An 18,742-nucleotide genomic window follows, 5' to 3' on the forward strand; every position below is an offset into this window, starting at 1 on the left:
GGCACATGCACACTAGATGAGGTGGAACCAGCAGGCTTTGCCTTTCTTGGTGACAGCTATGAGTAGGCAGGAAGAAAATCAACAGTCTCAAGCAGGACTCATTCTGTTGCAGTAAGTCTGATCATAATTTGCTGCTGAAAATTAATAACCTGCAGCCAGCTCATGCCACTGGCTTCGTCTGCACACAAGACTATCCTGTTTGTACTCCGCTTTGTTACAGGCAGCACATTCTGTCTCTGTCTCTGCTAGAGAATAGCACCAAGGGCAGGTGACAACAGTGTTCTTGTTCCAAAAGCTGCACTCAGAAGAGTAATGAGAGGTCGTTACTTCCAAAAGTCATTAGCTTCCAAACAGCCTGCACTAGAGGAGCTGGGATACGATGGAGCACGTCTCTCCAGACACCTTCAAGCATAACTAATTGAGTCAGACAGGGGCTGAAGTCACAAAAAGTCCCATTGATAAGCACAGTGAAGAAAACTTAAAAAGCTGTGCCAGGATGCGGAGTCACTAGTCTCTGGGTCATTAAAGAAGTAGTAGTGCAACCACAACTTCTCCATTTCCAAACCCAAACAAAAAAACTAGTGGAAATATCACAATTGCAAGCAACCTACGTGAGAATGGACTCAAATAAGAAATTGCATGGAGTATACAAGGATTTCAGGACCTTTGGAATAAACATGTGAACATATCTATCATACGTCTAACTGCATGTTCATAAGAAAGACATCTCAGTAAAGAAGAATCCATAAACTTACCACATTTTTCATTAAAAAGGTTTTCGACTTTCTGCTTTAAGTCAGTAATTTTGGCATTCCACGCCTCTGACAAGAAGAAATTGGAAGAATTAAATCAAGACATGCACAGCGAATCAGTCCTTGAAGAACATTTAATAAACATTGAACAAATTATTATGCTTGATAACCAATTTACTACGACAGTAAAATGCACAAAATGGCTTTCATTCCACAAATAGCACTGAAACGTTCTGCTGCAGTCTAAACCTACATCCCCACCAACCCGCATCTTCCTAGAGCTTTGAGAGATACTGCTACTAGGTAGGTGATTAAAATTGAAATCAATCCAAGAGCGATCCAAATTTAGAATATCATATTTATCATATTCTAAAAAACCCATAAAATTTACTCATCTGAACCAGCACCCAAATAGTGGCAGAAAGTTCTTCGTACGTTCAGTGACGTAGCCCCAAGACATGTGCCTCTCCCTCCAGAGCTAAAGCTCTGTCATAACTTCAGCTTCACCGCGTAAGATCAACCATCCACCCAGCTAAGCACTTTGTTTCTGAAAGCAATCAGCAGCAGTTCCTAAACCACTTTACTTGTGGCTGCAGTATGTGGTCCATAGCTGGTCTACAAAACTAAAAACTCAGCTGAAGGTTTAAAAATGTTGTGGACTAAAGCTTATAAAAAGCCTAACAATAACAAGCAAGTCCAAGAAAACTATATGCTGCTGCGAATACAAATACTGCCCATGCCAAAAGGAGCAGTCATACCAAATCAGCATCTTATATTCATTCTAAACTGGCTCAGTAGGAGCAAAGAATTCCTTTGTTTCATGTTTTATGACCATCTCGCTAAAAAGAAAGCATGGGGGACAAATACAGAAGAGCAAATAACAACAAACTCCTACATAAATATAAGCAAAGAATCTCAGAATGTAAGGACGCTGAAAAAAAGGTTTCATGAGGCTTTGGAACTGCTCACAGTTACTCTGAATACAGTCACTCATCTCCCTTGACTGCGAGGAATTTATCTGGGTGGCAAGTTTGACCCTGCTTTCAACGCAAAGATTCCCGTGCTGGAGCACTGCGCAGACAGCACTGGTCTTCCATGGCTAAAAAGCTCTGGCCCTGTGCTCATAACACAACTGCATGGCTTCCAGCCCTGCCTGGCTTTTCCTTTACTGATTTCCCAGAACTGGAGAGGTCTATAACAGTGATCCTGCAAAATCGGCTCTGACAGATCACGCCTTACTAATATTGGTCCAGATCCTTCCTAGTCCCTGTGCACCACTCGGGGACCTCTGCACAGCGATGCTCAATATCTCAAGTTTGTGGAGCGCTTATCAAGCTTGTGCACAATATCAGATCTCAGCTGGGTTCCTGCACTCTGGTGGTACTGCGCACCAGACAAGTCCTCAAGGGTCTGCAGCACTGTCAAATATCAGCGCAGCAAAGTCTAAAGGGACCGATCCTGAACCCAAGTTAATAAGATCTAATGGACCTGGGCTGCATTTGTACAACATTCTCCACACAACATCCAGGATTTCTCCAACGCGGACTATTCGACATGATGTACATGAAAACAAGAACTTCGGTCATTCTCTAACTTAGAATAAAACACCAACTCAAACTATCTTGATATGTAATCGTCAGAGTTTTCAATACCAACATTAATAGAATGCATGTGTGCTAATCCCACATTATTTACCAAAAGAGAACTCTCTTCCTCGTGGCTTGAAACTCATATTAGACCCATTGGTTTGAGAATTAGTTCGAACATCTGTTGTTTGTGGTTTATTAGGACCTGTAAAAGGAGATTACATACATACATGCAAAGATCAGAAGCAAGCCATCATAGGAAAAGAACACATCAAAATTCATTACTAGAGAAAACTTAACTTCTGAATCAAGAGCAAAATAAAAAACCCCTTAAGAAGTTCTCCTAGGGTTGTATTTAAGCATTTGACACTACTGCTCCCATCTGTCATTCCTCTGCTCAGGACTACATCAGCTCCCACACACCTGCTTGGAATAAGAGGCCCAAGCAAGCAGTCAAACGCCAACACTTTACGTATCCATCACCTGCACAGAATCCAGTATTATTCAGAAACAAAAAATAAAACTGTTTCTATCTTGAAGTGTATCTGACCCCTGAAATGAAATTAAGTTTGGTACAGGAGGTGCACATATAAATTAATTATGGGCTATGAAAACTGAGAAGAACAGAACAAAACATTAGAAGAATAGAAAAGAAGAAAATTTAATGATATTTCTTCCATACCTTCTTCAACAGTAACTTCAATCTCTGGAACCTTTGAATTGCCTGCAGGACTTTGTGACCTTTTTGAGCTCTTTGGACTCATTGCTGGAAGTCAATATAATACAAGCTGTAATGCACAAACCCTCTAGAGCGGCCATCCTGCACAGCTAACGAAAAGAAATTTCTCAAATCCCAACAGACCAAATCACTTGCGTCTGCACTAAGTAAAGGCTGCTTTGCAAAAGCTGAACACTACAGTGACGCTCACAGCCTTAAAACGCAGGTTTAGTACTCTTGAACCAGGCAGGTATCGCACCTAAATCTTAACTCCGCTAATTCAGAACAGAAGACTTGGTGTTTCTAAGGGTAAGGAACAGCTTTGGTTCTTTTTATTAGCTAAATAACAAAATTATTAACTTCTGAATTTCTTATACCTTAAATGTCTCAAAATTTAAAAGACTTTCTGTTTTATTCTTTTCTTAAGAAACTTCATTGTTATTTATTTCAGTTCACAGCTATAAGTTAAATATGTTTTAGGCCATTAATAGCAAAGTAAAAGTTGTAGAGATTAGGTAAATTCCATTTTCTGTATTGGAATAGTCTTAAGTAAAAAAAAAAAAAAAGTAGATAAATTTATGTTTTGAGTAACTTTTTTCAAATAATAGCAGATTTAGAGGCTACTTAAGCTAGCTCATCTTAAGTAACGCCTTTTGCTTGCAACACCCCATATTTTTCAACCACAAAGACCTCTCAGTCTGGTAAGGGAGCAGAAAGCAAGTATTTTCAATTGATGGCAGCAAATAATACTCAATTGTTTACCTTTAGTGTTTATTTTACTAGCCAGTCCTGGAGGCAAATAGGAAGTGACAAGCTCAGGCCTAAAAGATGAACAGAACACAATCCAACCAATTATGCGTGCAAGAAAAAAATACAGAAAAATGTTAGAAGTTTCTTGGAATTCAGTTGAGTTCAAATTCACAAAACATTGTCCCTCTGTAATAAAATTCTTCTAGAAGCACGGGTGACTCCCCATCTATTATAACCACAAAAATTTAGAAAACAAGCTACATTTTCTACTCTAATTTTCTTCTGGGTTTATTTCAAGCAAAAAGTAAAGAAAAGGAAGGGGGAAAAAAAAAGGGAAAAAAACTTCAAGGTACAAAGCCAATTTTTCCCCCTAGATCCTTGATGCATGAAACACACAACTTACAGATCTATATAAATTTATTAAGGAAGTTATATCCTTTTATGAGATAAAACGTGCAAAATGTTCTTCCTGTTTCATGGAAACGGAATTTAAGTAGCATTTAAAATCTGAAGTTGCCGGAAATAAAATCACTTCATAAATCTTCACATAACTTCAAAATCAAGAGTAAAGATAACTGAAGTAGAAACATACTTTTTAACAACAAATTTGATTTTGCCGCTCCCTCGGACAATTCTTTCAAGGCGTGGAATTCCAAACCAGGTGGGACTCCGGAAGGGGATTCCTTCTGGCAAACCTTCGACGTACAAGTACTCGGGGTTCGATTCAAATACGGGATAGGGAACTTTCACTGCCTCTGAAAGCCCCAGCGCTTGGGCTGAAAAAAGAGATTTAATGATAGTTTACACACTCAAATGGGTGGTATTTTCTCCCAAGTGATTTTAAGAAGCTTGGCTTTGCAAAGCTCTGCTACTCAGAGATAATTAAAAAGCCCAAGAGAAATATTTAAATCAATTTTCTATTATTTTCTGTAGAATAATTGCAAATGGCAACTTTGTCCATCTTGTTACAGATAACACCTAAGTCTGCAATGCCTAATATTCTGAGAACATTTTCATCCAAAAGTTTTTTTGTGCACAGACCATCTGGCACGCAACTGGAAAAACTCCAGCCAGGGCTGTTGTTATAGAGTCATTTATGTCAGGGAAGAGTCAGTGAAAAGCAGGTGAGAGGAATGAACATTTCCACATCTGACCTAGAACATTTCTGATGTTTAAATAAGTACAGTAAAAATTAAAATTCTTTTTACAGAGATGTAAAAACAGTTCATTTAACATGTAACTTACCAAACTTTGTGTTAAATATCTCTTCTACTTGCTTTCTTAGCTTTGTGATCCTGACGTTCCAATCTTCTTTGACTGAAAAGCAGAAGGGGATGTATGTCAGAGCATTACCCAGTTCTAGCTAAAGACGTACATTCGAACACCCTTTTTTCAACACAAGAACTTGCAAACTATCAAGACAACCACATCCGAGTAGACAAGGACACACAAGGAGTAATGATTATTAACGGCAGCGGCAGCTTAAATGATACACGTAATTCCCTCTGCATACTGGAAAATTTGTTTAAATGTAGTTACAAATTTCAAACATTTGCCCCAGGTGGGAAAATTTGTTCTTCAGAGCCTTCAGATGCAGGGAGGAATTATTCTAGTGGCTCTTACCAAGATGGAATTAATTCATTATAGTGCATAACAGTCTTCAGTAAAGAGTACTTTGCTAAACATTTTGATTAGCATAAAAAATCATCTTCAGTCTTCTTCTCTATTACAAATACAAGTAAATTACAGGAGTGCTAGCCAGAGCAGACAATGTGTCGCTTAGGTGGAGAAGAAAGCAAAGGACACTGTCAGCAATAAAAAGCACTACTTTTCTGGCAAACAGCATAATTCATTACTTTTCATCATAACCCACAAATAACAAGTAACTGCTACTGAGCTAATACAATTCAGAGTCGCGGAAAGCATGCATGAAGGAAAGTATACAGAAATTTCTTGTTTCTGAATAATATTTTTCACTAACAAACTACCTGACCTTCTTTATTTCTGGCTCTTATACTGTCAAGCCAAGATGCATTCCTATTTTTGCAATCTGGCCTAATTATTTGACAGATTTCACAGGTATTTAACACCCGCTTATGTGTCTATACTTACACACAGGTTGTAGTCTCCCTAGCAAGGAATTAGACTGACTAATTTACTTAAAAAAATTAAAATGTTGTTTGCAGGCTATCCGTTGAGAGCACCGGATTATTACTTTGCAACAGAATGATAGTTTGCTGAAAAAAAAATAAAGTTTGCTAATATTCTTTAGCAACATACAGTTCTGCGCCTGCAGGAAGAAGATCCTTGGCCTTTGCCTGGGAAAATGGCTTTCACTGGGCTCCAAGCCCGAGAGAACGTTTGCGGTGTTTCCCTGTCTGACACCAGACCCTGGGCCCTGGTGGGTATCAGCTTCATGGGTGCTGATAACACCAGACTCACCTGTAAGTTAGTGAAAAATATAACTAGTACAAAAAACAAAATGTAATTCTGAAGATACAAACAGGCTGAGTTTTAAGAATCAAGGCCACTGCACGTCAGTTCTTCCAGAAAGAGGATTTTAGTAGCTGTTTTTTTTACTGCTATCATTGGCCCCTGCTGTTATAACTTCATGGTCAAATTGTCAGTTATATTGTCAAATTTGACAACAGTCGGGGTTTTGGCAACAAACCAAACCAATCAAGGCTGCCTTTTCCTTCTGCTCCACATTGAACTCAGCCTTTTCTACCGAGCTACCCTCTTGCTGAATACGAGCCTTTTCCTAAAATCCAAGCAAAATCCACAATACTTGTGATGGCATAAGATGACTACTGATTACATGATTATTAAATCATATTCTTTCCTTTTTTTTTTTTTTCCCCTGCAGAGAGCTCTACACAATTATTCCCTGAAGCTGCTGTTTGTTTTATCCAGTGAAATGTGTGCGGGGAAAAAAAACCCTAGCAAGCTCTGGGGTGGGTTTGTGTTGTTACCACGAGCAGATTTATACTCTGGACCACACACCTCTGTAGCAAGGAAGCATCAAACACCAATTCAGAGCATCTGATTGTCTCAGAAAATTAAAAAAAATAAAATGTGGATTCTCTTGCTGTGTTAAAGGCACTTCATGCTTCCAAGGAGTCATTACAATTCCCTACCAACAGAGGCCTGAAAAAAGCCCGCCAGAGTCAGCTCTGAAATGCTGAGGGGCTCCAGAGCTTTAGTTCTGGCCAGGACAGTAATTCCAGTTCTCCCAGGCTGTGCAGGTGATCCGTTCTCTGATTCAAAGACAGCTGGACTGCACCACAGTCCAGAGAGCCGTCCATCCTCGTCAGCAATTTATTCTTTTCAGACCTCACGAAGAGCATGTCGACACACTCACCGCAGAAGGGCTACCCCTTGAAAAATGTCGCATTGATCCAAATTTATGTCCCCACCAAGCCCTTCCCTTCCCACTTGGAGACAGCACCCGTCTTACCTGGGGTGTTCGACCTGGGCTGAATAACTTCGGTTGAAGTCAGAGTCAGCAGCTCCGGTCTGCAACCAGAAAGTGAAGAATCTACCCATTCCTGACACAAATTAAATACTACATACTTATGACATGAATTGAAAAGTTTGGATTTTTCTATCCTCTATTTCACACTTGTGAAAATGCTACAAAGATATTTTGGAAGACTTGTCTGGATTGCAAATAACCACTTCACAATGCAGAATATTTAATCTGCTTATTTGGTAACTAGAGACCGAATGCTTCATGACTTAATGAAACCAAGTGCTTGATCACACAAACGGTGTTTGTTTGGCTTCTTTCTTAAAAAATAAAACCAAACCAGAACAACCAAGTTTAGGCATTAAAACAAACACTTACCTTTTAATGACAAATTTTATTCTGTTGCCCACTTGAATTATTTTTTCGAGGCGAGGGATCCCGTACCAGGAGGGACTCCTAAAGGGGATGTTCTCTGGCAGCCCTTCGACATAGAGGTCAGTAGGATGGGCCTCAAACGTCTGGTACGGAACAGCTTTAGGCTCGGTGCTCCCCATGGCCTCGGCTGATAGAACAAAACACATCCAGAAACCGGACATCAACCATTTGGCCACCAACCTTTACTAAAAGCCAGCTAAGCTACCCCATCTTCAGGCAGCTGCACTCATGATCTCTGGACCTGGGACAATCCAGGACATCAAAACCCAACAGACTCCAAGTCTCAGCACATCAAAACCACAAAAATCTACCATAAGGTATCATGGTGTTACCGAGCAATCATGATGCTAGACTGAAGATTACTGGGTTCCTCACTGGGGCGCAATACAGTGGTTTTAACAAAGTTTTTAATCTATTATAGAGCATCATGCAACATTTTATTCTAGCTCTTATGAAGCTGACTATTTTTTAACATCGAAGAGAATATAAAAATTCACCCAGAAATGTTCTAATACTAATTTGAATGATACTGCAATGGAAATAAATACGTAAATGGTTGTTTTATTCACCATCAAAGGAAAAAAAATCCAAATAGGAAGGAACCGAGAGCAATTGGAAGAGCTGTACATATAAGATTTATAATTTTTTTTGAACTATGAATTTACCTTGTTGTATAAGCAGTACAGTAATACATTCTTTTTCACTCAACTTCCAGGATTTTAAATATTTGAAAAAAACGATCAAAGGTCTCATTCATGTAGACGTGCAAAGGAAATAATGAAAGCAACCTTCAAGAAATACAAAGCCATAAAAGAAAAAAATATAATAATACCGTACTCACCAAACTTTTTACAGAAGAGTTGATCTACCATCTTTCTCAGTTTGGTGATTCTGGCGTACCACTCCTCTTTCACTGTATGTGAGAGTGACACAGAACAAAGACAACATTCCTTAATTATTTTGGTTATATTATCAGTTATTCAGTTTACAGCAGGCATAACTACTCTGCATTCTCAGGTAACTCAGAAAATACTATGTGGAAGAAGTCTGGATTCAACTTGGAACTAGGAAAATTAATTATAAAAAAATGACAGAATATGTACACTGTACAAAAATGCATTGAACCGGTGACACCGCTCTTGCTACAAAATACAGACAGTGTATTGGCATGAAGAACTGCAATGCTTTCATTATCCACCTCCGATCTGTAGATGCCATTTGCAGATGGGATTAGTGTTTTGCTAGTTTAATTTTCTAAAAAATGATCTTGACCTTTGGTGCAGAATTTGGTATGCATACGGGATGAAAACTTGCTTTCCGGGAACTTTCACTGAGCAGCGACAACCCCAAAAGCAAGCTTGTACAACGGGCACACAGAGAAGCCTGCTCCTCACTTCTATGGTTATAACCACAATATGGTTATCAGTATAACCATATTAAATATGACAAAAACAACAGACAAAAGGGCTAATTTAAAAACCAGCATAAGAATACAGTTAAGTTTAAGACTCGGTCATTAGCCTACCTACTACTTGTGTAGTCAAATTTGGTGCTTAAAGGAACAGTAGGTTATTAAGACTCAAGACACTAAGTTAACTTATACTGCAGGAAAAGTTTAATTTCTACGGGCGTTAAAGTGATATCCTTATGACATAATTTCTTTGCTTAATTTAGATCCTTAATGTTCACTTTCAGTACAGCCTTTGATATACTTTTTACAACAGAAGACTATGAGTATATAATACAACATAATGGTCCTGCAGTAGTGCAGATACTACCGTTTATATGCTGTGTCCCTGGCTGCACTAAGGATTTCTCTGGTATTACTAAAAATTCACAGTTGGGCTGAGGTTGCCAGTTAGCATTTTGGGGTTGGGAGCAATTTGTTTGCTACCATTGGTTCAGGCTTATAAGCTTCCATCACTCAGCTTAATTGGACAATAAAAAAAAAAAAAAAAAGCCCTGAAGCCCAAGAGACACTACTACACCCAGTAGTCTTGTTTTCACATGGTCATTTTTGTTACCCTTGGATGGGTGCTCCATGGAGACAAAACATGTAAGAGCACGCATCTGCTGAGAAGTGGTTAGACCGCATTGCCTTTGCACTGCTACGTGAAAATGGAGTCCCGTCATCCGAGCAAGTCAGATGCTACAATAATAAATGTCACTATAACCAGTATGTTCATTACTGCTTTTCAGTTAATCTCATTTTGGCAAATACCATATATAAGCAATGATTCCATAATACACACAGCTCCCTACCCAGTAAACGCTATCAGCTGTGGAAATTACTGCCTTTACTTCTGTATCTCAACAGACTAACACTCAGCTCATCAGTTTTCCTTCTGTCCAGCTGAATCAAATCCATTGACAGAGTGTTCGTATTAGTAACACCAGCTTGGATAGCCAGTGCTGTCACTTGGTAGCTAAAGAAAATTCAGAACAGGAAGAATTATTTGCAATGTGTTATTAGTAAAAGCAAATGGTAGCCACCACTTAGACTGACAAATGGGAAATCATACTGTGCTTGCACAACTCACATGTTTGAAGACCTACCTCCTGCAACTGGTTTGTCCAACGGTACATCTTCTCGTGTCGAATTCAAAAGCTCGTGCCTAAAAGATTTAAGATACGTGCTTCAACAGTGACACGCGCTTGGATAAACCAGTCACAGCCTCTGCAGCAAATACAAGTTATCAGTGAAGGATCAGAACAAAAATAACAGGGGATATCCCCAACATTAAATTCCAGTTATCACCAAAGTATTATACGAGCTGGTTGGAACCCTACTGACAAAAACGTTTTTCATGCCTGACACCCATATCCACCAGAGCCATAACACCTCACAGTAACATAAAGATTACATGAAAATTATCTCTGAGGTCATCCGAAACAAAGATCCAAATGAAAAATGTAACCTTTAAAAATGAAAATCTCAGATCAGACATTTCTGTTTCCCAAATACATCTAGTTTTATCCATATTAGAACAACAAAAGGTTTAAAAATCCTGACATTTCTCACAGAGCTGAACTGGCTTTTGAGCTGCTCTGGTCACCACACATTACAAAACCGATGAACAGCGTAAATTAATTACTGTTAACAACTAAGACAAATTTGACAAAAGCAGGTGCCAGCATTGCATAAATACTAAAACCTACACACAGTGTCTGATTTTAAGCGAGCCAAAAGGTAGATCTACACTTCTACCTCTTTTCTGGTTATCCGCAAGCATTAGGGTAACGGGAACTGAATGTAAACCTCTGAAATTTGAGCAATCGGCACCCAGGCTAAAGGCGGCACACACAGAGGCGTGGGCCAGCACGACCACCGGCTCTGAGCCTGACCACGCCAATCAGCAGATTCCATCCCACTTCGAAAACTCTCAGATTAGGCCCTGTGCCACTCAACAACAGCAAAACATCAGCTGTTGGTCACAGAAGCTTCATTTAAACGGTAACCTCCCACCTGCGGTGTGAAACAGCACATCTGTCTCAAGTGAGGCCCCAAACTATAAGAGGTGAATATCCACCCAGTCCCAAAGCTGCGCGTGGGTCTGCCACAGCTGTACCCGCAGCACTGGGTCTCCAAGAGCCCCGCACCTCTGGGACCTAGCACTCCGCATCCACAGATGCCGGCATCTCTTCCCACACACCCTGAATTCAGGCTCTGTCCAGGCCCCCTCCCAATACCACCTGCTTTTGTAGTAAGCAATGTCCAGGTTCTTCCAGGAAAGACACTAAGGCAAGAAAGGAGAGAAGGTGAAAGAAAGGAGCCCAGGACCTCTCCTGGGTCTCGTGTCCCCGCTTCACAGGCATACGATGCCCTGCCAGGCTAGCTATGGCAGGCAACTGAGCCCTCACACGGTTCCTACGTACATCTAAGGTCTCCCTTCCCATACACTCTCTGATCAGACACACCATGGACACGCATCAACACGCTAGCAGAAAACAATGAGTAATATAGGGACAAAAATGCAAAATTCCTTACTTTTTAATCACAAACCGGATCCGCTCCTTTGCTAGAAGTATCCTCTCAAGACGGGGAATGCCGTACGTGGATGGCCGCCTGAAGGGAATTCCTTCTGGCAGCCCTTCCACATATAAGTCTTCCACGTGTGACTGGAAGAGTGGGTACGGGATAGACACTGGCCCCTTTGCTTTGATAGCTTGAGCTTTAAGAAAAAAGGAGAACAAAACCATGAGACTAGCTTGTAGCTCTGCTCCAATCATCTGTTTGGTATCACTGTGAAAAACATTACAATTAGTAGACAGGCAATAACCCCCTCAGCGCATTTAAACATGCAAGCATTCCTATTTGTGGGGGTTTGTTTTTCTTTTATAGCAAAATCGCTCTAATTCACAGTAAACAAGCCGCAGACCTGCAGACATATGCAGAGTCTCCTCTTTTCCCTTTAGTCTGTAAACATTTAATAACAGACACTGCACCTGTTACAGTGAAGTTTCACAGTATTTTGGTTTTGTTTAATAGCACATTTTGAAAGAGAAAATTATCTAGACTTAATTATAAACCAAACATGTTTGAGTTCATTAGCTCTGATTATTACTATTTGTTTCTACTGTTGGGTTACAAGAGTCATTAATGCCCTGAAGGAGGGGCACACACCCTTCTTTTGAGTGAATTTCCCAAAGCTTTGGAATATTTTAGAAATCCAGGGAATCACTAATGAAATAAACGATACACCTCTATCACCATCAAAAAAAGCGTGTCGCTACTAATGGAATCTCTGAAACAAATGAAAAGCAAATAACAGATTCACCCACAGCAGGAAAATAACCTCAAAGTATTTTCTTAAGTTATGAGGACCGTAATCACAGCAATACCCCTATCAGGCTGGCAAACATGGGACAACGGCATGATGGTTTGCAAATACCAAAAGGGCTAATTTCTTTATATTCACGAGGCTACGTTAATTTTGTAGGCCACGCAACAAGAATTCTCTATTACCATCTGACTGGTCTGCAAATAGTTTGGTACATTCTGTTGTTTTGCTATGGAAATCAGATGCAAAAAATTATTTGAGGAGAAAAAGGCCAAATTAGAGTACAGCTATGTTGTGGCAGGGTTCCTGAAAGCAAAACTATTCAGGGCACCTTTTCAAGCAACTTAATGTCACATGAAAGTGTCCAGTGGTTCAGACATCAGTGTGTACAAAATGCTTACATTAACCCACAAATTCATAGAATCACAGAACGGTTTGGGTTGAAGGGACCTTAAAGGCCACCCAGTGCCACCCCCTGCCCTGGGCAGGGACACCTCCCACCAGCCCAGGTTGCTCCAAGCCCCGTCCAACCTGGCCTTGAACCCCTCCAGGGATGGGGCAGCCACAGCTTCTCTGGGCAACCTGGGCCAGGGGCTCACCGCCCTCACAGCCAAGAATTTCTGCCTCAGATCTCATCTAAATCTCCCCTCTTCCAGTGTAAAACCATCCCCCCTCATCCTACTGCTTTGCTCCCCTCCCTGCTCCAGAGTCCCTCCCCAGCTTTCCTGGAGCCCCTTTAGGGCCTGGCAGGGGCTGGAAGGTCTCCCCGGAGCCTTCTCTTCTCCAGGCTGAACCCCCCCAGCTCTCTCAGCCTGTCCTCCCAGCAGAGGGGCTCCAGCCCTCCCAGCATCTCCGGGGCCTCCTCTGGCCCCGCTCCAACAGCTCCGTGTCCTTCTGCTGTTGGTGCCCCACAGCGGGATGCAGGACTCCAGGTGGGGTCTCACAAAAGCAGAATAGAGGGGTAGAATCACCTCCCTCAACCTGCTGGCCACACTTCTTTTGATGTGGTCCAGGACTTCATTAAATTCTTGAAAGTAATAAAAAAATTCAGGTTTTAAAGGCATTTAGGTAACGTAGTCTTTCAACCACTTGGAAGCAGAACAGTTCTAGGTCTGGTTATCACAAAACAGGGAGGCTTTGAAAATACTGTATGTATCTTAGTTTTATATTCTGATGAGAAACGAGTACCAAAATTTTAGAAAACTGTGAGAAGAACCGTGTTTCAACTAGACTTGGTTTCAACTGCCAAATATAAAGTGGCCAAAACTGGAGTTGGAGAATAGATATGTTCAGAGAGGGACACGAACCTGAAGATGGCTCTTAGCAAAAAAGACTAAAGAAACCCTGCTCAAACCTGCGTCAAAGGAGCTGCAGAACAATCAGCAAAACAGCTGTCATGTATCACACCAGTCCTTCACTAAAGTAGATTTTTATTGCTGTTGTATACCTCTTCCAAGAAATTAAAAATCATTATCCTCAGCCCCGGAGGCTGTTGTGGCAAGTGGTGAAAAGCTAACGAATCCAGCAGACGAGCCTCCGATGGAAAGGAGCGTTTGTGAACTGCAGTGCGCCGCAGGAGAAGACCAAGAACATCACTAAAATCAAGACTGCTACACCGAATCAAGTAAGAACAGCTTCAGAGCAGCAAAAATCCTGTTTGTTTAAATAAGTAACTAACAACAGGTAAGTTTTTACAAGTGAGAGTCTGTATTTCTCTTAAATCAGCAAATGTTTTAGCAAATACTCTTCAGAGTATTCAGCCTAGGAACACAACCGGCATCACAGTCTGCAGTGAAGCCTCTTAAATTTGGAAACTTAAGCGTTTTTGCACAGAAATCCTATTGAATATAGGTTTCATTTTTACATATAAGTCTGTATTTGTGAGTCGCTATCTTGTATTTACACTAAAAGTAATCCCATTTAGTTTGCATCTAAACACAAAAAAAAAATATATATTTTCAGACACGTCAGTTGTAATGGATGACAATGACTGACATTGCTAAAACCCTTTGGATCTCCAGAAGCTTCCAGGCTCCATCCCTGGAGGGGTTCAAGGCCAGGTTGGACGGGGCTTGGAGCAACCTGGGCTGGTGGGAGGTGTCCCTGCCCAGGGCAGGGGGTGGCACTGGGTGGCCTTTAAGGTCCCTTCCAACCCAAACCACTCTAGGAGTCTAAGCCGACAAATCTGAAGAGCGTTCTGGGAATTCTGGACATCCGTAACTCATTTCAGCAAATGGGAAATTGCATGGCCATAGAGACTGAAAGAATTGGAATCTGAGATGGATTTGGTTTGTGAATCAATGAAATGTTGTCATCCACAGGGAAAAAGGAGGTAATTTAATACCATCTGGCCTGCTACGGAAAGTCAGGAATAGCTCTGTATTCAACAGACTCCACAGGAGGTTTTTAGGCTGGCTATGTGCAAACACCAAACCCAAAATTAAAGCAATTCACCAAGAACGATGCTCCTTTCTAGAGCAATTAAAATACTGTGAATCAGATTCTGAACTGTTTTTACTTGGTGTGAGTTGCTTCCAGTGGGCTGTTTAAATGTCAGATGATAGTCACACCCCAAACACGTAATAACACCAACAGCACAGGGTCCATTCTGAAAGCACTTGCACTTTTCACGGCAGAGGAGCACCAGCATTTATTTTGAAATTTTTGCTGATGCTGTTTTAGTGTGCGATACATGGACGCAAAATATGCCTAGGTAGGTGCAATGTCCGGATACAAATTCCAAAGTCTAACACGTGTGCTTCTTTTCCTCTCCAAGAACCATTAACATATTGTTGCTTCACTGCAAATCATTCATAATCAGAAAGGAACAATCCGTCAGTGGTAACCTCTCCCCAGAGCCATTTTACAAGATTATTTCACTTAAGGACTCAGTGTGATTACAGAAAGAAGGCCAGCTCTCTCAAATGCGTGTGCTCAAGCTGTGAGCACGCCGGTGCTCCACGAAATGGAGCGCAACTGGAAAATAAAATCAAGTTTCGCACTTGGGTGCCAAACAGGCACCCAATTTTGAAATTACTCTGCTCACCAAAAAAGCTATTTTCCCTAGTTTTAAGTCTTCTAATAATATTTAGCCCTTTGGTGCAGTCAGTACCAGTGTGCTCCCGAGCCAACAACAAGACGCATGCCAAAGAGCTGCGATTTATGGTGTCAGAGCACTAGAGGCAAGCAACTAGAGTTGGAAAGGAGTGTTACACATACCGTATTTTTTTTCAAACAGCTCTTCAACTTGCTTCCTCAGGTCTGTAATTCGCGCGTTCCATTTCTCTGCAAAGAAAAAAGGGAGGACATGTCAGAGCACAAATGAGACACAGAATCTCTTGTTAAATCTGTTACCACTAACTGAAGTACGCAGCGTGCTTTTACTGCTCACCTGCATACAGGTGCCTGTGAGTACGGCACAGGCTACACCTTAAAATACATGGATACATTCAGAAAGAAAAAGGGTAGAATAAAATGTTTAAGATGACCTCCAAAACTTGCGCAGATGATAAATCAAGCTTAAAACAACATAAACCTGGCTAAAGTGGTTTCTCTTTGGTGGCTTGCTCAGCAGCTCTCACTACCATGAGGGGTAAAGTCAGTTTGCAGCTGCTGTTGATAGTTATCTAAATCCAGGCACTGAAAAGCTTAATTAGTGAAGCTTGATAAAGCTTACAGTGAGTACATGAAGTTATTTTGGCGCAAATCTGTACAACTATCTGGGTCAGGAGGCATCACACCATCCTCTACCTTAATCCAGTACTTCTCCAAGTCCTGATGCTGCAAAACATCCCCACGAATCCTATTTCTGAAAGAAGATGCAGGCTGCAAGACAGAAGTTATCCAAATCCAATTGTGTTCCACGGAGAGCTGGATTTAACAGCAAAATTCTAACATCTAATTTTCTGCCTATGGCAGAGAGCACACGTTTTCACAGCTTTTTGTAGTAGCTCAATGCTCTAAGGAAAATGCTGCAGTTCTTTTGTAGATGGTACCAGACGCTGGCTGGCCTTTAAGAATGAGTTAATAAGCAAGTGTACTTAAAGCTTATTTCTTACACTGAAGACTTGAATCTAGTAACTGCAGAGGTCAAAAAATGAGGCCACTCAAGTTATTACACTTCCAGTTGTGAAAAAATCCTTATATCGGACAAGACAGAGGATTGAATTTTGAGTCCATATCAAAAGCGTTTAAAATATTTATTCTCAGACCAATGTACACAATTTTGGTGGCTATTTTAAGCTTATAGTTTTTAAGTGTGATTCCATGGCTATCAAGAGAACAGCATGCTTCAGATGTACGCAAGAATAAGGCCTTGTGTAGAGGGGAAAGGCTGTTTTGGCACACTGCCTCTCATCCAGACATAACCCCTTCAGTCTAGTGACCTGGCATATCACCGACATCAATTAACTTGTTTATATTTTGAAATTACATCCTTGGGGATAAATCTATGTAATTGCTTTTGCCACCCTTTTTACAGCTTCTTAGCTGATAAATGTGACTTGGGCTCAATGTTTTGTACTCCTGCGTCACTTCAACCTTGCAATATTTCCCTCTAACTGCAGATGTGCAGCCAGGTGAAGCTCTTCCTGGTTCCAGCACAACCATCAACTGCATTTTTTTCATTGAGCTACGGAACAATGGATAACAGCAGCTTTCCCACTAAGAGTCAGGAAAACACAAGTCAGAATTTACCGGCTGAAAGGGAAACCCCGCTTTACTCAACATGTGAACACGCATGGCCCTGGGCCAAGGGTTTGCAAGGGCACCGGCGTGACTCCACATTGTGACCCAGAGCAAACGGGCACGGAGCTGAGATCCCTTCAGCTCATCAAGCTCTCAGCAAACGACCTCCTCTCAAACTCAGGCTGGTTTTCGTCAGAGGGAAAAAAGCCAGAATATCATGACACATTACAAGGCAAAGCACACTGTGTTTTTTAGCTACTTTTGTATTTTATGAGTAAATTGCCAAGTTAGGCTACAGAGATATTTCAAAGTTCAGAGGGGTTGTCAGGCATCCAGCAAGATTTTCAATCAGATTGCCAGCATTATGAACTCCTTGGACTTGGACCAATTACTGTAAAGACATTCTTTTGTCACACACTTCGTGTTCACGTAGTGAAGTTGAAAATGTACCACAACGCTAAGCTCATATTCTGTTTTGGTGATCACTCTCCACAAAGCAGTTTAGTTCTCCCATAGGCACCAAGCTCAGTGGTGGTTTCCTCTTAGTCCTGTAGATAAACCTTTCGGTACCTGGGAAACACCATCCCAATTGAGTAACAATCCTAAAAACTTCCCCAGCCTGTCCAGTCTCTTCACTTTATCCCATTCTCTGCTCCAGAAAACATCCACCACAGCAGAGGCAACCTGCGCAGGGCACACAAAATGATGCTCAAGTTCTAAGGACGTTCCTGTTCCCAATACTCTGTGGGGAAATAAACTGGAAAACACACAGCAACTCCAAGCATGCTGTAGGCTGGCAAAATCTGTGTTCAACAGTGTGTCAGGATGGGGAAAAACCATACAGGCTTCCCATCACTGTCACGGTGGGACAACAGCCGAGGGGACTCTTTTTTCACTAAGAGGGTATGACACAACTGCCAGCCGCAACTCGAAGCCTTTGATAAAATCTCTAAGAAAGCAAAAAAAAAATGCTGTGGGAAGAGATTTTTACTGACAATGTCATTTCCTTTCAGCAAAGATATTTTTAGCCTTAAATAGTTGGTTCAGAAATATTTTTGAAATCCAACCTCCCTCCCCAAAGATTATCAATTTCTATCAAGCATTTCACCAGCCACTTTTCATCCCTCCCCCTGGTTACAATTACTTTGTTTTCCACTTTGTTTTCCTGTTTGCACGAAACTAAGAGCACAGCCCATCATTCCGCCTGTTTCTCGGGCCACTGGGGGTACCTGATCTGTGACTCAATCAAGACAAACAGGAATTCTCCCCAGCAGACAGCTGCCACGCATCTGGATCTCATCAGCGTTAGGTGAAATACTGGAAGTCCTTATCAGATGAGACAGATTTCTCTCTGAGCATCTACACCTCCTTTCCAGTCGTCCGAGTGCGTGTCCTTTGTCATTCCACAGCTATTCACGACAGAATTAAACATCTCCTTTCTCCCATCCAATTATCTAATATTCAACTTCATTAGACCAAGGTGCAAAGTCTGAAATGCCCGAACAGCAGCACTGCAACTACCAACAGTTGCTCCTTTCTTTTCATTACAGCAAATGAATTCTGCT

General features: G+C 41.2%; 1 protein-coding gene across 11 annotated transcripts in view; it reads right to left on the minus strand.

The window, feature by feature from the left end:
• The window catches only part of GTF2I (general transcription factor IIi), a 77,504-nt gene that overhangs the window by 13,552 nt on the left and 45,210 nt on the right, over positions 1-18,742 (minus strand). For all 11 annotated transcript variants that reach the window (XM_074595749.1, XM_074595744.1, XM_074595745.1 and 8 more), the window contains 12 exons: positions 15,711-15,776; positions 11,699-11,882; positions 10,267-10,325; positions 8,552-8,623; positions 7,654-7,837; positions 7,264-7,322; positions 5,052-5,123; positions 4,399-4,582; positions 3,819-3,877; positions 3,021-3,104; positions 2,448-2,543; positions 756-821 (listed from right to left, as the gene is read on the minus strand). In XM_074595749.1, coding sequence (XP_074451850.1) covers positions 756-821; positions 2,448-2,543; positions 3,021-3,104; positions 3,819-3,877; positions 4,399-4,582; positions 5,052-5,123; positions 7,264-7,322; positions 7,654-7,837; positions 8,552-8,623; positions 10,267-10,325; positions 11,699-11,882; positions 15,711-15,776 — 1,185 coding nt within the window. The remainder of the gene's footprint in view (positions 1-755; positions 822-2,447; positions 2,544-3,020; positions 3,105-3,818; positions 3,878-4,398; positions 4,583-5,051; positions 5,124-7,263; positions 7,323-7,653; positions 7,838-8,551; positions 8,624-10,266; positions 10,326-11,698; positions 11,883-15,710; positions 15,777-18,742) is intronic.

The sequence above is a fragment of the Larus michahellis genome, chromosome 7 (assembly GCF_964199755.1).
Source record: "Larus michahellis chromosome 7, bLarMic1.1, whole genome shotgun sequence".
Taxonomy (NCBI): Eukaryota; Metazoa; Chordata; class Aves; order Charadriiformes; family Laridae; genus Larus; species Larus michahellis.